Genomic DNA, 20,997 nt, shown 5'->3' on the forward strand with positions numbered 1-20,997 from the left:
GGGGGTAGGGAGCAGGATGGGGTAGGGGTGTGGAATCGGGGGGAGTGGGATGGGCAGGAGGAGGGTGGGGGCAGGGAATGTGGGGGGAGTGGGGTGGGGGCAGGGGAATGAGGAAGATGGGGGGTGAGGAGCAGGATGGGGTGGGGGCGGGGCATGGGGGGGAGTGGGGTGGGGTGGGGGCAGGGGAATGAGGAAGATGGGGGTGGGGAGCAGGATGGGGTGGGGGCGGGGCATGGGGGGGAGTGGAGTGGGGTGGGGGCAGGGGAATGAGGAAGATGGGGGTGGGGAGCGGGTGGGGGCAGGGGAATGAGGAAGATGGGGGGTGGGGAGCAGGATGGGGTGGGGGCGGGGAATGGGGGGAGTGGGGTGGGGGCAGGGGAATGAGGAAGATGGGGTGGGGAGCAGGATGGGGTGGGGCGGGGCATGGGGGGGAGTGGGGTGGGGGCAGGGGAATGAGGAAGATGGGGGTGGGGAGCAGGATGGGGTGGGGGTGGGGGCAGGGGAATGAGGAGGATGGGGGGTGGGGAGCAGGATGAGGTGGGGGTGGGGAATGGGGGGAGTGGGGTGGGGGCAGGGGAATGAGGAAGATGGGGGTGGGGAGCAGGATGGGGTGGGGGTGGGGGTGGGGGCAGGGGAATGAGGAAGATGGGGGGTGGAGAGCAGGATGGGGTGGGGGCAGGGAATGGGGGGAGTGGGGTGGGGGCAGGGGAATGAGGAAGATGGGGGGTGGGGAGCAGGATGGGGTGGGGGTGGGGCATGGGGGGAGTGGAGTGGGGTGGGGGCAGGGGAATGAGGAAGATGGGGGTGGGGAGCAGGATGGGGTGGGGGTGGGGGTGGGGGCAGGGGAATGAGGAGGATGGGGGGTGGGGAGCAGGATGGGGGGGCGGGGCATGGGGGGGAGTGGAGTGGGGTGGGGGCAGGGGAATGAGGAAGATGGGGGGTGGGGAGCAGGATGAGGTGGGGGTGGGGGCAGGGGAATGAGGAGGATGGGGGGTGGGGAGCAGGATGAGGTGGGGGTGGGGAATGGGGGGAGTGGGGTGGGGGCAGGGGAATGAGGAAGATGGGGGGTGGGGAGCAGGATGGGGTGGGGGTGGGGCATGGGGGGAGTGGAGTGGGGTGGGGGCAGGGGAATGAGGAAGATGGGGGTGGGGAGCAGGATGGGGTGGGGGTGGGGCATGGGGGGAGTGGAGTGGGGTGGGGGCAGGGGAATGAGGAAGAAGGGGGGTGGGGAGCAGGATGGGGTGGGGGCGGGGCATGGGGGGAGGAGTGGGGGGAAGGTATGTGAGGGGGGGCCCAGCTGCCCTCCGCCCCCCCGGCCTCGCCGCGCGAACGGGGCTGCTCCCCCCTAGGCCGCCAGGGGGCGCTGCCGGCGCCGGCGCCCCGCCCCCTCCCGGCATGCACTGCGCGGCGCCCGGCGCCGGGACTCTGCCCAGCCCGCAGCGGGAGCGGAGCTCGGCCGGGCCGGGCCCGCTGCAGAAGCCCCGCCCGGGGGGGCCATGGCCGAGCGGGCCGCTGCCCAGGTAAGGGCCCGGCGGGCGGGCGGGGTTGTGGGCCCGGCCGTTGGAGCGAAGCGGCTCCGTACCGGGGCCGGGCTGCGGGGCCGCTCCAGCCGCCCCCCCGCCTCGATTCATGACTCTGCTCCAGCGCCCCCTCGCGGTGACTAAAGAGTGTCCCGCGCCCCACCCGGCAGGAGGCCGGGGGCGAGCGGGAGTCGGAGCGGGGGTGGGGGTGGGGTTGTGTGGGGTGAGGGAGTGGGGTGGGAGCAGGAGTCGGAGCGGGGGTGGGGTTGGGTTGGGAGTGGGAGCGCGGGTGGGGTTGGGTGGGGGTGAGGGAGTGGCAGCGGGAGTGGGGTGGGAGCGGGGTGGGGGTGGGGTTGTGTGGGGTGAGGGAGTGGGGTGGGAGCAGGAGTCGGAGCGGGGGTGGGGTTGTGTGGGGTGAGGGAGTGGGGTGGGAGCAGGAGTCGGAGCGGGGGTGGGGTTGGGTTGGGAGTGGGAGCGCGGGTGGGGTTGGGTGGGGGTGAGGGAGTGGCAGCGGGAGTGGGGTGGAAGCGGGGTGGGGTTGGGCAGGGGTGGGGGTGGGGTTGTGTGGGGTGAGGGAGTGGGGTGGGAGCAGGAGTCGGAGCGGGGGTGGGGTTGGGTTGGGAGTGGGAGCGCGGGTGGGGTTGAGTGGGGGTGAGGGAGTGGGAGCTGGAGCGGGGGGGGGGCGCTGGATTTCACCTGCCAAGCGTTCCCGAGTTTGCTGTCATGGAGGAGGAGGAGGAGGGGCGGCGCTTTTCTCTCATCCTTGATCTGTCTGGTCTGTTTAGGTCCTGGTCCTGGAAGCGCTTTCAGCCTTGCGTAACTTCTGCCGTGGAAGGAGCCCCCTTGCCTTCGGGGAGACTGCTCACACCTGGGCGACTCCCTGGGCAGGTGTCGGCTGCGTTGATTCCTTACAACGTAAGCTCTTCGCAGCACGGCCCGGTTCTCGCTCCATCTTTGTACAGTGCGCAGTGCAATGCCCGTCTCTTCTCCCTCTGCCCCTTATCTTTGGGTGGCTAATCTCATCTGCAGACACCAGTCCCGCTCTCATCTCTCTGCTGATGGCCCACAGACCTGTCTCTCTGCTTCAGACCTGTCTCCTCCTGGCCAAACCGAACTCTCAGCCTGTCTCTCTGACATCTCCTTGTGGGTTTCTAGCAGTCTGCTTAAGCTCAACATGGCTAAATCAGAGCTCTTAACCTTTCTCCCTTCCCCTTCTTACCTGCTATCGTCTTCCTTGATCGTTGTGGACAGCACCACCATTTTGCCTGTCACTCAGGCCTGTAACCTGGGCCTTATCTTTGACTCTGATCTATTTCCACATCCTCGCATCCAGGCTACGTCTAAATCTTGCTGATTCTTTTTGCATGACGTTTCTAAGAGACGGCCTTTCCTGTCCAGCCACACAGCTGAAACGCTCATCCAAGTACTCATCTGCTCACTTCTCAGTTATTGCAACCTCCTTCCCCCAGCCTTAGCAAATGCAGTCTTGCCCAGCTTGTGTCCATTCAGAGTATTGCTGCCAAGGTCACTTTCATAGCTTGTTGCTTTGAACATGTCATTCCCCGCTTTGAATCCTTTCACTGGACCACCAAGGGTCCATCTAGCCCAGTGTCCTGTCTTCTGACAGTGGCCAAAGCCAGGTGCCCCAGAGGGAATGAACAGAACAGGTAACCATCGAGTGATCCAGCTTCTGGAAAACAGAGCCTAGGGACACCATCCCTGTCCATCCTGGCTAATAGCCATAGATGGACCTATCCTCCATGAACTTATCTAGTTCCATTTTGGACCCCGTTATAGTATTGGCCTTCACAACATCCTCTGGCAAGGAGTTCCACAAGTTTGCTGTGCATTGTGTGAAAAAATACTTCCTTTTGTTTGTTTTAAATCTGCTGCCTATTCATTCCCTCTTCTCCAGCTCAACAAACAGAAGCTACTTATCTTCACTTTCAAGGATCTTGACAGCCTAGCCCCATCCTCCCCATCCACCTTCAAGGTCAGTGCCAGCCACTGTTGCCCAGTGGTTAGATTTGCAAGCGTGTCACCTATGTACTTTCTCCCCTGCTGCCCTCATGTTTGGGAGAGGATCTCCCCCACCCCCAACATCCACTAAGCTACCAAGCCTACAAAAAACTTCACCGTAGTTAGGCGATCTTTACTGGTGTGCAGAGCCCACAGCCTACCATGCTGACCAGTACTGTCCCATTGTCTCCTTGTAGTCCCCCATGTCTCTGCCTGTCTCCATCTGTTGTCTCTTGGCTTATACTTCAGACTGTAAACTCTTTGAGGCATAGCACAACGGGGTCCTGGTCTATAACTGGGGCTCTAGGACGCTTCAGGAGTATTACTAACAATGGGGCCTTGACTGTGGTTGTGACCTCTAGGCAGTTATTGGAATACTGATACTGGCAGTGAACAAATATGTGTGGGATATCCTGAGTAAACTATATGTGGGGGATGATGCATTGGGTTGGGGTGGTAGAAAATAAGCTCCAAGCTTCTGATGAGCTAAATTCTCCTTCACTGTGTAGGATTTGGGTGTTAAGGACTCAGGTGGTCTACACGAGAGAGAGTTGTTGTGTTTTTTGGTATAAGCTGCTAAAGTATGAATTTAAACCAGCCTAGTTGCTTGGGAAGGAGTTAATAGACTAGCGTCTTGTGGGCTGTATTACTTTGGTCCAATTTCACTTGTTGGGTTCAGTGTGAGGGTGCTGGCTGGGGTTGGTGGCCTGTGACAGACTAAATGGTTTGGTGGGCGCTTCTGACCTTAAATGCTATGATTCTAAACTGAGAAAAGGTACTGTTACACCAGAATGAGTGTGTCCACATGGGGGCGGGGTGGGGGTGTAGGGTATTATACCAGTATACCTATACCGGTATAACTGATCAAACTCTCCCGTGTGGACAAGGCCACATGCCTTTTTTTGCTGCTTACCTCTGAGCTGCATACAAAGATAATCTTTGTCTCGCATTTGACCCTTTTGTGTAAGGGTTATCAGTTTTGAAAAGGCAGCCTAGCTTCTGACCATCACTGTGATTCTTCATTTTAAAATAGATCCTTTCTGCTGTACAGTTTCGTCTCATTCCTCTAGTGTCTGACACTGTTTCAAAGATGACACCGCCTCCGTTGCTTGCATGTTGTTCCTGTGGCTCTCTTATGAAAGGTCATGTCAGTGACAAAACTTTCAGGCATCATTGCCCTTTAGTAGCTTAAGCTATGAATGAAATGAACTAGAATTGCATGCCTGACTTGCAGCAAAGGATCATAGTCTTCAGGAAGGAAAGTGACGCTTATTCATGTGAGTAACTTTACACGTCTGAATAGTTCCTGCGAATTTGAGGGACCACTCAGTGTGTAAGTGTCAAAAGTGTGGATAAATATATTCAGTGAAAAACGCAGAGCTTCTAACTCTGTGGTTCCCAGTACACCTGTCAGTATCTCCTGGTTGGCAGGAAAGCGCTGTAGATTCCTGTATGACCAGAATCCACTGGGTTGTGACGGCCAATAGGAGAGCTACATTACACTAGCTTCTTCCAAATAAATGAACTTGGCATTTTGAATGGAAAATGATCAAGTCACCAGCATGCAGAGAGTTTGGCCACCTCCAAAACAGCTTTTAAAACAACTTTTTATTTGTACAGTGTGTACACACTTGTATTTCACAAAAACTATTTTTAGCATCTCTCATGCAGTAGCTATAGCAACATGAACTTACCCAACATGGCATCTGCAAACTTCAAGGGGACATCAACTTAAAATCACTAATAGTGTTACAAGTAACAGCAAAAAAGGCTATAAAAGAAGGAAATTAGAGGAAAATTATAGGTTATTTTCTTTGTTTACACTGGGCATTTGACATCCCTTCATGTAGGCATTTTCACTCTGTCTGGGTCTTTCACACAGCAACAGGGACGAGAAACATTTAACAGAAATTAGGAGTATGTGATCATCGAAACTAGCAGGCTAACTAAAGGGCCGTTGTAAGAGCTGATGCTAGTCTTAACTCTCACTTTAGAAACTGACTCGATTGCAAGCTGGAGGCAGCCCTTAAACCTCCCCTGTGTGGGTATAAAGTTCTGTCTAGGGTGCCTGATGCTTTGTTGACAAACTCTGCTTCAGACCTTCACAGCACTAATATAAGAAGAATATAGGTGGGTAGCTAATATTCATGTCACATGTCAGCCCAGGGGAGTTGAACCTTTTATGAGCCTCATTTCAATGAGTTTATAATTCTAATAAAGTTGTCAAAAGACCTCATTTCTCGCATCAGGACAGCGACGCTGTCGGAGTAAAGATCGCACAGTGAGGAGGAGTCTGCAGCATCTGAGCGGTTGTGCGGTTTCTCTGTATCTGACTTTGCCAGATGGAAAGGTGGCTCTAGCTCCATTTCCCGTCTCTCTCCTTGCAAACAGGCTCAGGAATGGGATGCAGCGTCACAGCGCCCGATATCTTCCCAGCTCCCCGGTGTCCCTGAACGAACATCTGTGCAAACAGCAGAGATTTCGATGTGGACCCTAGTGGCTGCTATCCAAGCTGTGGAGAGAAAGGTGGATTCGTTTGCCACACGGTTGCTGAGTCTGGAGGGGAGAACTGGGACAGCTGAGAAGAAAATATTTGAGTGTGAGAAAACAGAGTTGGAGTTTGGAAATCAGCTGGAGAGTAAGTGGACTGTGCTGGGAACTCTGATCCAGGAGTATGGGCTACTGCAGAGGAGACTGGAGAACATGGAGAACCTGCTGAAGAACAGGAACTTCTGGATCCTGAGGCTTCCTCCTGGTATTAATGGAGAAGTCCCAAAGGTAATCGTACCCCAGTTAGTACAGGAAGTAAAGGCTGAGCCCGTATTGGGTAACGAAGGGATTTTTCTAGGGCTGTCAAACGGTTAAAAAAATAATTGCAATTAATCGCACTTTCAAACAATAATAGAATACCACTTATTTTTGGATGTTTTCTACATTTTCAAATATATTGATTTCAGTTACAACACAGAATACAGAGTTTACAGTTCTCACTTTTTATATTTTTGTTACAAATATTTGCACTGTAAAAAGATCACAAAATGAAATAGTATTTTTCAATTCACCTCATACAAGTACAGTAGTGCAGTCTATCGTGAAAGTGCAACTTACAAATGTAGAATATTTTTTAACATAACTGCACTCAAAAACAAAACAATGTAAAACTGTAGAGGCTACAAGTCCACTCAGTCCTCCTTGTTCAGCCAGTAGCTAAACTGGTTTGTTTACATTTATGGGAGATAATCCTGCCCGCTTATTATTTACAGTGTCACCTGAAAGCGAGAACAGGCATTCACATGGCACTTTTATAGCTGGCATTGCAAGGAATTTAGCTGCCAGATATGCTAAACATTCATATGCCCCTTCATGCTTCGGCCACCATTCCAGAGGACATGCTTCCATGGTGATGATGCTTGTTAAGAAAATAATGTGTTAATTAAATTTGTGACTGAACTCCTTAGGGGAGAATTGTATGTCTCCTTTGTGGTTTTACCCACATTCTGCTATATATTTTGTGTTACAGCAATCTCAGATGACAGCTCAGCACATGTTGTTTGATTTAAGAACACTTTCACTGCAGATATGGCAAAATGCAAAGAAGGTACTTGTCATAAATATAAAGGGAAGGGTAACCACTTTTCTGTATACAGTGCTATAAAATCCCTCCTGGCCAGAGGCAAAATCCTTTCACCTGTAAAGGGTTAAGAAGCTAAGGTAACCTCGCTGGCACCTGACCCAAAATGACCAATGAGGGGACAAGATACTTTCAAATCTGGGGGGGGGGGGAGAGTTTTGTCTGTGTGATACCTTTGCTGGGAACAGATCAAGGATGCGAGTCCTTCAACTCCTGTAAAGTTAGTAAGTAATCTAGCTAGAAAATGCGTTAGGTTTTCTTTGTTTTGGCTTGTTAATTCACTGTGCTGGAGGAAATGTGTATTCCTCTTTTTGGATCTTTTTGTAACTTACGGTTTTGCCTGGAGGGATTCTCTATGTTTTGAATCTGACTGCCTGTAAGATTATCTTCCATTCTGATCTAACAGAGTTGTTCTCTTATCTTTTTTTTTTTTTGTTCTTCTAATAAAGTTCTGATTTTTAAGAATCTGATGGGGTTTTTTGGGTCTTAAAAATACAAGGGGTTTGTGCTCATCTTGTTTGTTCTCAAGCCTCCCCAGGAAAGGGGGTGTAAGGGCTTGGGGGGATATTTTGGGGAAATAGGAACTCCAAGTGGTCCTTGCCCTGTTTTTTGTCTAAAACACTTGGTGGTGGCAGCATTTTACCTAATCCAAGGGCAAAGACTTTGTGCCTTGGGGAAGTTTTAACCTAAGCTGGTAGAAATAAGCTTGGGGGTATTTCATGCGGGTCCCCACATCTGTACCCTTCAGAGTGTGGAAGGAACCTTGACATGGTGGCAGAGCAGTGGGATCATTTTGAACCAGAAGCACAGCAGGATTTTAAAAGGTTTTTTAAAAGGTGATTACAGCTGCATGTTCTGTCTCTTTGCTTGGGGACAGAGCAGCTCCATAAAAGGATTTTTCTGTAGGCTGGGAACAGCTATCGGAGACAAAGGTATCAGGTTACAGCACAGCAAATTTTACAAGCCAAGTTTTTTTTTTTTTTTTCCTTTCTAACTCTCAGGTATAGCTAGGTTAAAAAGAGAGAGGCTAAGATGACAGAAAGCAATGCCCGACAGAAACTGGAGATAGCCAGAGTGGAAGCAGAAGAGAGAGAAAAGGAACACCAGAGACTGGTCGAATTTAAAATTACTCAATAAAGAGGCTGCCCACCAGAGAGCTATGGAGGCAAAAGCAAAAGAAATGTAGGCGAGGGAAAGAGAGAGGAAGCATGCACTGGAGATAGAGAAGGCAAAGGCTCAGCAGAATATACCGAATAACCCTATCAATCCACAAATGGGAGCGACTATGTCCACAGTATGATGAATCCAGTGATATTGCTGAATATTTTCTCACCTTTGAGAGACTGTGCACACTCCATAAAATTCCTGACGCTCCCAAGATGACAATATTGGTCGCAAAATTGAGTGGAAGAGCTCTGGACATATTCAATAAGATGCCTATTGATGAGGCTTCTGACTATGATAAATTTAAGGATTTGGTTTTAAAACAATTTCAAGTTACACCTGAAACTTAGAGTAAAATTTAGAGCCCTTAAGAGAGGGTCTGGACTAAGTAATGTGGCTTATGTAAACCAGATGACAGATCTGTTTGATAAATGGCTCAAAGGACGGGATGTAACTAGCGATTGCTGAATATGTCCAAGGATGATATAAAACAGCGTTTATGGGATAAGAAAATGGACTCAGCAGGAAGTCTTGCTTCTTATGCTGATCAATATGCAGTCCCAGACCACCAGAGAGGCGGGCAAACTGAAACAAAACGGGTGAAGGGAGGAGAGAGAAACAACCCTGGTCGCAGTTTGAGTGGATACCAGAAGGGACGCCGTCAGACCACACCCTACTACCGGGGGCAACCCAAAGCCCTGACTACCCCCCAAGAAAAACCCTAGACACCTTATTGTCTCACCACACCATTCTCCAGCAACCCACCTTGCCCCAGTGACCAGTCAGCTGGGCGATGTTTTAAATGTAACGAGCCGGGGCATGTAAAGGCCAACTGCCCCAAGAACCCCAACAGATTACAGTTCATTGCACTGGGGTCCCGCCAAAGCTCCTCAGGCCCAGATGCCTCCCAGATACCCTCAGAGCGGAGGGAAACTGTGAGTGTGAGCGGGAAGAAGGTTACAGCGTGGAGGGACACCAGAGCACAAGTGACGGCTATCCACGCTTCCTTAGTGGACCCCAGTTTAATCGACCCAGAGGTCCAAGTGATGATTCAACCCTTCAAGTCAAACTCTTTTGACTTGCCTACAGTCAAGTTGCCAGTCCAGTCTATGATGATTATCCCATCCCCATGCTGTTGGAAGACTTGGCCAATCATGTGAAGCTAGCCAAGAGGGTGGGAATGGTTACCCGCAGCCGGGCTAAACAAGATGTCGCACCTAGCTGTGTTCCGGAGACTTCTACCAGGACCCGTTCAGAGGTGACGGAACCGGAAACTACAGAATCTGAACTACCAAAAAAGAAAACCAACCTTCTGCGGCTGGCATCTGACTCAGATGATGAAAATGAATGTGAGTCAGTCTGCACTGCTTGGGATCATCACTGAGCAGAACCCATCATCAGCATGGAAGAATGTCCTCTGGAATGGTGGCCGAAGCATGAAGGGGCATAGAAAGTTTAGCAGATCTGGCACATAAATACCTTGCAATGCTGGCTACAAAAGTGCCATACAAATGCCTGTTCTCACTTTCAGGTGACATTGTAAATATGAAGCGAGCAGCATTATCTCCCGTAAAATGTAAACAAATTGTTTAGTTTTAGCGATTCGCTGAACAAGAAGTAGTACTGAGTGGACTTGTAGGTTCTAAAGTTTTACATTGGTTTGTTTTTGAGTGCAGCTATGTAACAAAATAATTCTACATTTGTAAGTTGCACCTTCAAGATAAAATGATTGCACTACAGTACTTGTACGAGTTGAATTGAAAAATACTATTTTTTTTTACCGTGCAAATATTTGTAATAAAATATAAAGTGGGCACTTTACACTTTGTATTCTGAGTTGTAATTGAAATCAGTGTATTTGAAAATGTAGAAAAACATCCAAAAATATGTATAATAAATTTCAGTTGGTATTCTATTGCTGTTTAACAGTGTGATTAAAACTGATTAATTGTGATTAATTTTTTTAATCAAGTTAATTTGCCTTAAGTTAACTGCGATTAATTGATAGTCCTAGATTTTTCATATCTCTGATCCAGAGGCAATTTAATTCCCCATTGCAAAATGGTTTGAATAGAGGCAGTGCATCGATTAGCCCCTAGTGTTAGCTAGTCTCATTAGGTCTGGAGGGTTCATTGGATAGTTGCCTGGAACTTGTCCTGTAACGTCCATCTGGGACTCTTACCAGGAGAATCCCAAATCCCACTGCAGCCCTCCTGTGCTGGCTGTTGGGGTGAGTTTATCCTCTCTTGGGAGGAGAGGGGCCTTTGTTCTTGAGCATGCTTCAGAAAGGAGAGAAGCACTTATGCTCACTCCTGTGCCGGGAGCTATGCTGCTCCGAGGGAATGGTAAGATCAGCCGTTGCTGGTAGCAGTGCTTCAGGTCATAGTTGTTCCTCCAGGAGACTCTCTTCTCTGCTCACACTCCTCCCCCAGCCTATGATCCAGTCCCTTTATCCCTCCCAGTGACTCTGCCCTGAGTGCATCTAGCTCTCATAGCTTTGAAAGATGTCAATTTGGGTATGTCCAGACTCATTTTCCCTTGTTCTCTGTACTGAGGCCTGTCTGTACAGCCAGAGGCAGACATTTTGTTTTTTGCAGTTTATCTCTGAACTAAAAGAAAAGGAGTACTTGTGGTACCTTAGAGACTAACAAATTTATTAGAGCATAAGCTTTCGTGAGCTACAGCTCACTTCATCAGATGCATTTGGTGGAAAAAACAGAGGAGAGATTTATATATACACACACACACAGAGAACATGAAAGAATGGGTTTATCATACACACTGTAAGGAGAGTGATCACTTAAGATAAACCATCACCAGCAGCGGGGGGGGGGGGGGAGGAGGAAAACCTTGCATGGTGACAAGCAAGGTAGGCTAATTCCAGCAGTTAACAAGAATATCAGAGGAACAGTGGGGGGTGGGGTGGGAGGGAGAAATACCATGGGGAAATAGTTTTACTTTGTGTAATGACTCATCCATTCCCAGTCTCTATTCAAGCCTAAGTTAATTGTATCCAGTTTGCAAATTGATTCCAATTCAGCAGTCTCTCCTTGGAGTCTGTTTTTGAAGCTTTTTTGTTGAAGTATAGCCACTCTAAGATCTGTGATCGAGTGACCAGAGAGATTGAAGTGTTCTCCAACTGGTTTTTGAATGTTATAATTCTTGACGTCTGATTTGTGTCCATTCATTCTTTTACGTAGAGACTGTCCAGTTTGGCCAATGTACATGGCAGAGGGGCATTGCTGGCACATGATGGCATCTATCACATTGGTAGATGCGCAGGTGAACGAGCCTCTGATAGTGTGGCTGATGTGATTAGGCCCTATGATGGTATCCCCTGAATAGATATGTGGACAGAGTTGGCAACGGGCTTTGTTGCAAGGATAGGTTCCTGGGTTGGTGGTTCTGTTGTGTGGTGTGTGGTTGCTGGTGAGTATTTGCTTCAGATTGGGGGGCTGTCTGTAAGCAAGGACTGGTCTGTCTCCCAAGATCTGAGAGAGCGATGGCTCGTCCTTCAGGATAGGTTGTAGATCCTGGATGATGCGTTGGAGAGGTTTTAGTTGGGGGCTGAAGGGGATGGCTAGTGGCGTTCTGTTGTTGTCTTTGTTGGGCCTGTCCTGTAGTAGGTGACTTCTGGGTACTCTTCTGGCTCTGTCAATCTGTTTCTTCACTTCATCAGGTGGGTATTGTAGTTGTAGGAATGCATGATAGAGATCTTGTAGGTGTTTGTCTCTGTCTGAGGGGTTGGAGCAAATGCGGTTATATCGTAGCGCTTGGCTGTAGACAATGGATCGAGTGGTATGATCTGGATGAAAGCTAGAGGCATGTAGGTAGGAATAGCGGTCAGTAGGTTTCCGATATAGGGTGGTGGTTATGTGACCATCGCTTATTAGCACCGTAGTGTCCAGGAAGTGGATCTCTTGTGTGGACTGGTCCAGGCTGAGGTTGATGGTGGGATGGAAATTGTTGAAATCATGGTGGAATTCCTCAAGAGCTTCTTTTCCATGGGTCCAGATGATGAAGATGTCATCAATGTAGCGCAAGCAGAGTAGGGGCATTAGGGGACGAGAGCTGAGGAAGCGTTGTTCTAAGTCAGCCATAAAAATGTTGGCATACTGTGGGGCCATGAGGGTACCCATTGCAGTGCCGCTGATTTGAAGGTATACATTGTCACCAAATGTGAAATAGTTATGGGTGAGGACAAAGTCACAAAGTTCTGCCACCAGGTTAGCCGTGACAGTATCGGGGATACTGTTCCTGACGGCTTCTAGTCCATCTTTGTGTGGAATGTTGGTGTAGAGGCTTCTACATCCATAGTGGCTAGGATGGTGTTTTTAGGAAGATCACCAATGGACTGTAGTTTCCTCAGGAAATCGGTGGTGTCTCGAAGATAGCTGGGAGTGCTGGTAACGAAGGGCCTGAGGAGGGAGTCTACATAGCCAGACAATCCTGCTGTCAGGGTGCCAATGCCTGAGATGATGGGGCGTCCAGGATTTCCACATATCTATTCAGGGGATACCATCATAGGGCCTAATCACATCAGCCACACTATCAGAGGCTCGTTCACCTGCGCATCTACCAATGTGATAGATGCCATCATGTGCCAGCAATGCCCCTCTGCCATGTACATTGGCCAAACTGGACAGTCTCTACGTAAAAGAATGAATGGACACAAATCAGACGTCAAGAATTATAACATTCAAAAACCAGTTGGAGAACACTTCAATCTCTCTGGTCACTCGATCACAGACCTAAGAGTGGCTATACTTCAACAAAAAAGCTTCAAAAACAGACTCCAAGGAGAGACTGCTGAATTGGAATCAATTTGCAAACTGGATACAATTAACTTAGGCTTGAATAGAGACTGGGAATGGATGAGTCATTACACAAAGTAAAACTATTTCCCCATGGTATTTCTCCCTCCCACCCCACCCCCCACTGTTCCTCTGATATTCTTAGGTTTCAGAGTAGCAGCCGTGTTAGTCTGTATTCGCAAAAAGAAAAGGAGTACTTGTGGCACCTTAAAGACTAACAAATTTATTAGAGCATAAGCTTTTGTGAGCTACAGCTCACTTCATCTGTTTTTTCCACCAAATGCATCCGATGAAGTGAGCTGTAGCTCACGAAAGCTTATGCTCTAATAAATTTGTTAGTCTTTAAGGTGCCACAAGTACTCCTTTTCTTTTTCTGATATTCTTGTTAACTGCTGGAATTAGCCTACCTTGCTTGTCACCATGAAAGGTTTTCCTCCTTTTCCCCCCCGCCCTGCTGCTGGTGATGGCTTATCTTAAGTGATCACTCTCCTTACAGTGTGTATGATAAACCCATTGTTTCATGTTCTCTCTGTGTGTGTATATAAATCTCTCCTCTGTTTTTTCCACCAAATGCATCCGATGAAGTGAGCTGTAGCTCACGAAAGCTTATGCTCTAATAAATTTGTTTGTCTTTAAGGTGCCACAAATAGTTCTGTTCTTTTTGTGGAATGCAACTAAAGACGAATTAGTTACTATCCACAAAACAAGGCATATTTTTCCATTATCTTGGAGTAAAGCTGGAGTAACTCAATCGTGTTGCTCTAGATTCACACCAGTGCAAAAGATCTGAATCTGGCCCTATATCTTTCCAACCATAAACTTTAAAATATTGAAGAAAAATGCTTGTTAAAGGGGAGGAAATGTTGCTCCATGTTTAGTGCAGCTGGAATCTTATTGAGTAATGGTATTAAATGGGACACTTTTGGCTTTTGTTCGTCTCGTACTCAGCTTTCATTCTGTGGCATTGCAATACAAACTGTATTCCTTGCTTCTCCCCATCAATGAATTCTGTCCCCTTTTGTTTTCATTCGTTGCATCATTTTACTATTGTTCTTTCAAATAAAATGAACATTAAATTATAATATAAACAGTGTGTTTAAAAAATGCCCATCTTCTCCATTAAATCTAGTTGCCTTTTTTAGGCACTCCCTATCTATTTCATATATTAGTGATACAAGTGTAAGAGATGTGATTTAAAGCAAAGTGCTAAGTGAATGTTTGATGTCAGGTGCCGGTGATGTTTGATGACAGCGCCGTCTTCTCCCAGGAGGAGTGGGAGAACTTAGAAGACTGGCAGAAGGACCTGTACAAGAATGTGATGAAGGGGAATTACGAATATATGATCTCACTGGGTAAGGAATGTTTTTCGCTTATTTATTAGAAAATGCTTGACTTCTGGAGTGTTGGCTGGACTCCACCAGCTGAGGGGTGTTCTCAAACTCCTGTGAGTTCTGGTGGCTGTGCACACCTGCCTGCATGCATTCAGTTTTGTCATGACAGAAAAGCGATGCACAGCGTGGTGGCGGTGGTCAGTGTTCAGTGCTCTCGAGACGTGAATAGCAGTTGTATTTGCTCATAGGCTCAGCCCTCGTATGTGGAAAACCCTTTGTGTTCTGTGGGCCTGATTTTGATCTGGCGCTGACTTGAACACTAGTGTAACTCCTGTTGGCATCGATGCACTCACCTGTAACTTGCTAATTGGATGTTGTGTGTGGTGTGGGAAATTCTGCTGCATTAAAGGGTGTGTCATAGAGAAGTGGTGCAAGTAACTGATGTCCCTGCGTCAGGGGATGATGGTGGTGGGACTAAACAGAGAACTGGAACTCGAGACCTGGGTTCTGGTCCCAGCTGTGCCACAGACCCTCTGTGACCTTGGACACATCACTTGCCGTCTCTTTCCTCCTTCGTGCGGAGCTGTGGCAATAATCCTCTGGCCTCCAGGTGGCTGAGATGCATCCTCTCTTTGTGAAGTGCTTCAACATCCCGCGTAGGAGGTGCTTTGCGGGGGTTGTTTTTCACTCAGTCAGGTACAGATCGCCTCCAGGATAGAAGGGGATTGATTTAAAATAACTTGTAGAAAAGAATTGGGATTTATCTGTTCATTAATTACCACTATGACCTCTCCCATAAACAGACTATGCAATTTCCAAACCTGACATCCTGTCCCGAATTGAGCGAGGAGAAGAGCCGTGTGTGAAGGGTCAGCAGGAGTCAGAGGAAAGAGGAACCACTGCAGATCCCAGCACGGGTGAGGGTTGGCTGAAATCGACTGAAACAGCGGGTGGAGCGAGCAGCTGTAACTTCAACAAGCCTCCATCTGCCATTAGAGCTGCTTGCTTAAAAAAAAAAAATCAGTAGTTTTCTTATGTCAGATTTAGTCTCTACCAATCAAAACTATTTCTGGCTCTAGTCCCTCCTCTTTGAGTGTGTGGACTGGTCAGTGCACTTAACCACTCGGTTTGTTTCCTCTATATCCTCTTTAGCATGTCTGGTTTCTAATCAGTGACTGCCTGCTCCAGAGGCGGAGGTTTTGGGGGCTTGGGATCATTTTGAAAGGTTTATGGAACAATTTTCAAAAGGAGTGAGGGCTGTATTAGCAATAAGACTTGGCTCTGAGGCATATGGCTTGGATGCATGTGTGGCAAGGGTTATTTAAGTTTTTGCTATCCACTTACACCTGGTAGGCACAAGCTATTTATTTCATGTCAGGCAGTGATTGTTAGAAAATCCTCACTGAGCTCTCTCTCTCTTTTCAATGAACAGAGTCTGCGATTTCTACCCTCGAAATCTCTGCTCAGATTAAACAAGAGGAAGAGCCAATTGCTGAGGAGCAGCAGGATGCAGACGAAAGAGAAGCCCCTACAAAGCCCATGGCAGGTGTGTGGTAGGCTCACGTGACTCTGAATCCTGGCAGTCTAGTTTAAAAGCAAGAGCGAGAACAAAAGTTTTATATTTCTAAAACTCTTCTTCTGTAGTCCAGGGTGAGCAGCATTATCTTTGTGACGGGCCTCAGTCGCAATAGGAAGAAGAATGCTGCATACCCCACAGGGCAGTTTATCCCTTTGAACATTCGGATGGGACATGTTAGCAGGACTTCTTTGGGGGCGTGAGTGAGACCATCTGTAGGACTTAGGTGTGCTGATAATCTCCTGGGGTGCTCAGATGCTGTCCCGGAGGTGAGCATTGTAGAAATCCATGGATAGATGGACTGGAAGGGATCAGGGACAAGAAATGTTCTCCCCTAGGCTCTCTTGCCTGGTGACTCTCTGCTACAAGTGGCAGTTAGGTGCTGAACGAAATTCTTCTCTCAAGTGCATGCCCGTGTGATCAGTGGGAGCTGCATGAGTGCATTCGAGTGCAGAACTTGGCCCATTGTGAAGTTCCTGTTTCGTTTCTCCATGTGTAGGGATTTAGAGAGAAATCTCTCAGTAATGATTCCAGATAGAATCAGTCTTTACCTTACTTGCCTGTGTGGCGGGGAGGGTTTGTATCCAAAGACATGCCAACATCCTTTGCATCTCGAACTATTGGTCTGTCTCTTGGTAGACCCATTCCTGTAGTATCTGAATCCTGCAGGATCTTAATAATTATTGTTATTAATTATTTGTATTAATGTGGCACCTAAGAGCCCTAGTCCTGGATTGGGACCCCCCTGTGCTAGGCAATGTACAGGCACAGAACAAAAAGACGGTCCCTGCCCCGAGGGACTTATAATCTAAGTGTAAGACGAGACAACACGTGGGTACAGACGTGGGAGGACAGGAAAACAAGGGGCAATATTGGTCCGTATGACAGGCTGTGCAGCCTAAGTATCGGAGGTTGCGTGGCGTCATGGCAAAGGAGAGTTTTTCAGAGGAATTTGAAGATGGATGATGAGAGAGTTTTGGGGAGGTTTATGGAGAGCACCTCCCAAGCTTGGTCTTTATCCTCCCCATGCCGCTGGGAGGTAGGGTAGGATTGCTGTCTTCCACTAGCAGATGGGAAGTGAGGTGGAGAGAGGCTGTGTTCTGCCCTAGGCCTGTGGCAGAGAAGGACCCTAGTGCTCTAACCAGAGGCCCAGCCTTCCCCTCATTTGGTCTCTGATGCCCCCCACAACTTTAGGCAGCATAGTTTCATTTCTCCCAGTCTGTCCTGTGAATTACATTTGCCTTCCCTCCTGGTTCCAGCTGACGGCTGGCTTGCCAGCCACGAAAACAACAACAAGGAGCAAGATTCACAGGAGCTGGAGCCGCATTGGACCTCGGCCCAAAGACCGGAAGAGAATATTTACTATAGTGCTGAGCGCAGCCTGCCCTGCGAGGGTCAGTACAGCTCCAATGGGCCAAACGTGACCCTGGCAGTACATATGCCAGAGAAACCCACCCAGCACGAGAGAGACTTCAGCCCCTTGAAAGCCAGCACCGTGTCCCCGGGGGCCCCCGTGGCGGAGCGGCCCTATCTCTGCCCCGAGTGCGGGAAGTGCTTCAGCCGCAGGGAGCACTTCATGAAGCACCAGCGCACCCACACAGGTGCGCGCTCCTACGTGTGCCCCGAGTGCGGCAAGGGCTTCACGCAGCAGTCCAACCTCACCAACCACTACCGCACCCACACGGGCGAGCGCGCCTATGTGTGCACCGAGTGTGGCAAGGGCTTCATCCACCAGTCCACGCTCACCACCCACCTCCGCACCCACACCGGTGAGAAGCCCTACAAGTGCAGCGTGTGCGCCAAGTGCTTCAGCCGCCTCTCCACCCTGCTGGAGCACCAGCGCACCCACACCGGCGAGAAGCCCTACACGTGCCTGGAGTGTGAGAAGCGCTTCAGCCGCCTCTCCACACTGGTGGAGCACCGGCGCACCCACACTGGCGAGAAGCCCTACAAGTGCGCCCAGTGCGAGAAGAGCTTCACCCGCCTCACCAACCTGACCGTGCACCAGAACACCCATGCCGGCGAGCGCACCTACAAGTGCACCCAGTGTGGCAAGAGCTTCGCCCAGAAGCCCTACTTCCTCAAGCACCTGCGCAACCACACCAAGGAGAAGCTCTACAAGTGCCTGGAGTGCGGCAAGAGCTTCATCTGCCACTCCTGGCTGGTGCGCCACCAGATGATCCACACGGGTGAGCGGCCCTACCAGTGCGGCGAGTGCGGGAAGAGCTTTGTCCAAAAGGAGCACCTCTTGAAACACCAGCGTGTCCACACGGGCGAGCGGCCCTTTCAGAGCTCTGCCTGCGCCAAGAGCTTCCGCTGCCAGCCGTCCCTGAGGCTGCACCAGTGCGCGCATGCCGGCCAGCAGGGTGGCACGCCGGCTGTGCCGGGGGCAGAGTTCAAGAGCCAGCTGCTGTACCTGAAAATGGAAAATACAAGGTAGTACGGGGGTGAGCCCTGCGTTGGGAGCTGCAGTGGGAGAGCCTCCCCCCAGAGACTAGCCAGATCCACTCCATGTGAAACACTGCAGTGAATCCCACGCCCTCTCTGCATGCCGGGTGGGAGGGGAGCGTTGGACGTGAGGGATGGTGACGCAAGACTGTATTGAATGTGAGCTACAAGCAGCCGTTACGTGCTGTGCCCGGGGAAGAGACCCCACAATGGACTGAACAATGCGTTGGAAGCGTCTAAGCGGCCACAGCTGTTTTGTTTGTACGAACAGTCTCCTGGCCGCTGACACCGCCAGCGGGAACGTCGCCAGCAGGCTCCGCCCTGCGGGGATGGTGCAGGGCAGGCCTACAAGCTGCTGTCGCAGCACGCTGCTGTAACGTGAACAACTTCCTACCGCGACTGCAGAAGTGGCGCACAGGCTGTTGGGAGTGAGTGTCAGCACGTTGGCAGGTGTGCTGGGTTAACAGTACTTTGTCCCCCAGGTCCTCCAGTGTTACAGACCAATGCGGTCTGCTTGCCGGCGCTGGGCGGCTTCCCGCAGTCAGTATGGCTGGGGACTCGGAGGTGTGGCGAGGCTGACACGGGCCTGCAAGCCAGAGGCAGAACCAGGTCTACAATACAGGCCGCCTGTGCTCTTACCTCTCTGCCTCACCACCTTCAGCCTTCATGAAAGGGAAGCTGAGCTCCACCCTGGCGGGTGAGAGCAGGAATGGCTCACTTGCCAGTCCGTGGAAGCGATTGGCAAACTTGAAGCAGTGATTTCTGTTCTATTTGTGACACTCCTGCTTCCCACTGCAACTGGTGGTGGGGGGTGTACCCTCAAATACCCTGGAGCAGCAGCAAAAAATAAAGTTAAGCTGGGTGCAGGGTGGTCAAAATGTGTCAGTAAGGTGTAATAACTCTAACCCAGTACCTGGATCTGTCGCAGGAAGGCAGACTCTAGGAGTATTTCACTTTAAAGGTCAAACCACGTAATTCAGCTGTTAAAAGGGCTGTGGGGGGAATTGGGGCCAAGCTCAATTCCGATGAACGTTGCCCGACCTAGGAGTAATGTGGGTGCTTGTGAGAACTCTCCAGAGCAGGCATTACGTCTGCCACAGTAGCGCTAACTACAATGCAGCGTAAGGTTGGTGCTTCGGCCCTCCCCTGCTAATTATACTGCGGATCTGCTCTGGCTAAGAGCTGTTTACCTTCCCACTGGCCGCCTGCAGGCCTCCTTCAAATGAGACCTGCAGCTACAAGCTTTTGAAGCTTTCAGGCCTGTCTACACAGCTGGGTTTTTGTTTGTTTTGGGGGGCCTTGGCTCCCTGAAGAGATGACAGGTAACAGTTACCTGCAGAGCAGTTGTGATCATACCCATGTTTGCAGGTCTACCGCTGGGCCTATCTGGGGTTGTTTTGGTGCATTCTGGGCTGCTCTTCTGTAGTGCTTCAGCAGGGGCTAGAGCACCCAAAGTACTGGATGTTAGGAACCATTTGGAAAGGGATAGATGAGGCAGAAAATATCAAAATGACCTGATATAAATCCATGGTGCACCCACACCTTGAATACAGCGTGCAGTTCTGGTCACTGCATCTCAGAAAAGATGTATAGGAATGGGAAAAGATATAGAGAAGGGCAACAAAAATGATGAGGGGTATGGAACGGCTGCCGTATGAGGAGAGAGTAACAAGACTGGGACTTTTCACCTTGGAAAAGAGATCCCTAAGGAGGGATATGACAGAGGTCTATAAAATTGTGAGTGGGGTGGAGAAAGTAAAGAAGGAAGTGTTATTTACTCCTTCCCATAACAGAAGAACGAGGGGTCACCCAATGAAATTAATAGGCAGTAGGTTTAAAGCAAAACGCACAGTCAACCTGTGGAACTCTTTGCCAGAGGATGTTGTGAAAACCAAGACTGTAACGGGGTTCAAACAAGAACTAGACAAATTCATGGAGGGTAAGTCCATCAATGGCTATTAGCCAGGATGGGCAGGATGCAACCCTATGACAGTCAGAGGCTACAGAGTGGATGATGGGATGGATCACTCCAAATTGCCCTGTTCTGTTCATTCCCTTCTGGCCACTGTCAGAAGCCAGGATACTGGACTAGATGGACTATTGGTCTGATTCAGTGTAGCTGTTCTGTTCACAGGGGCTAGTGAATTGTGGCATATCCTTCTCCTTCAAGCCTGCTCATGGTAGAAGAGCCCAAACCAAACCCCGGGCATCACTAGGGGGTTCCCTATCTATGCTGCATAGGCAACAGTGTACTAATTTGGCTATTGCACCATAGCCATGTGCTAGTCTGGATCTCCAGGGAAGGAGAAACTCTGGTAGCTGCCTGTTGCTGGGTGTTACCCTTGTGGGCTAGCACAGGCCATGTCCTACTGGATCACAAGCTAAACAGCAGTGAACCGTGTCACTGTTGCGAACATCGTTCTGGGAAATACAGGGCTATCGACCTGATGGGATGTTCTAGCTCAGGGGTTCTCAAACTGGGGCTCGGGACCCC

At 49.7% G+C, this 20,997-nt stretch overlaps 1 protein-coding gene across 6 annotated transcripts; it reads left to right on the forward strand.

Moving 5' to 3' along the window:
* Window positions 1-1,384: 1,384 nt before the first annotated feature.
* LOC119850772 (zinc finger protein 436-like) lies at window positions 1,385-19,381 on the forward strand. Of its 6 annotated transcripts, XM_038389315.2 has the most exons (9): window positions 1,385-1,520; window positions 2,306-2,435; window positions 3,436-3,513; window positions 5,931-6,317; window positions 7,060-7,137; window positions 14,377-14,500; window positions 15,283-15,396; window positions 15,912-16,025; window positions 17,315-19,381. In XM_038389315.2, exons 1-9 carry the CDS (start codon window positions 1,396-1,398, stop codon window positions 18,493-18,495), a joined length of 2,331 nt encoding a protein of 776 aa, XP_038245243.1. In that variant the 5' UTR covers window positions 1,385-1,395; the 3' UTR covers window positions 18,496-19,381. The 6 variants fall into 6 exon arrangements, with proteins under 6 accessions (XP_038245243.1, XP_038245244.1, XP_038245245.1 ...); XM_038389316.2 differs by lacking the exon at window positions 7,060-7,137; XM_038389317.2 differs by lacking the exon at window positions 3,436-3,513.
* Window positions 19,382-20,997: the final 1,616 nt, after the last annotated feature.

Source organism: Dermochelys coriacea, chromosome 2 (assembly GCF_009764565.3).
Source record: "Dermochelys coriacea isolate rDerCor1 chromosome 2, rDerCor1.pri.v4, whole genome shotgun sequence".
Taxonomy (NCBI): Eukaryota; Metazoa; Chordata; order Testudines; family Dermochelyidae; genus Dermochelys; species Dermochelys coriacea.

Excerpts from the sequence above, each read along its gene's own strand:
- LOC119850772 (XM_038389315.2), top strand. The coding sequence starts at position 1,396 with ATGCACTGCGCGGCGCCCGGCGCCGGGACTCTGCCCAGCCCGCAGCGG. Across the intron at positions 6,318-7,059 it reads TTAATGGAGAAGTCCCAAAG|CAATCTCAGATGACAGCTCA; the intron begins GTAATCGTACCC and ends TTTGTGTTACAG. Across the intron at positions 14,501-15,282 it reads CGAATATATGATCTCACTGG|ACTATGCAATTTCCAAACCT; the intron begins GTAAGGAATGTT and ends TCCCATAAACAG.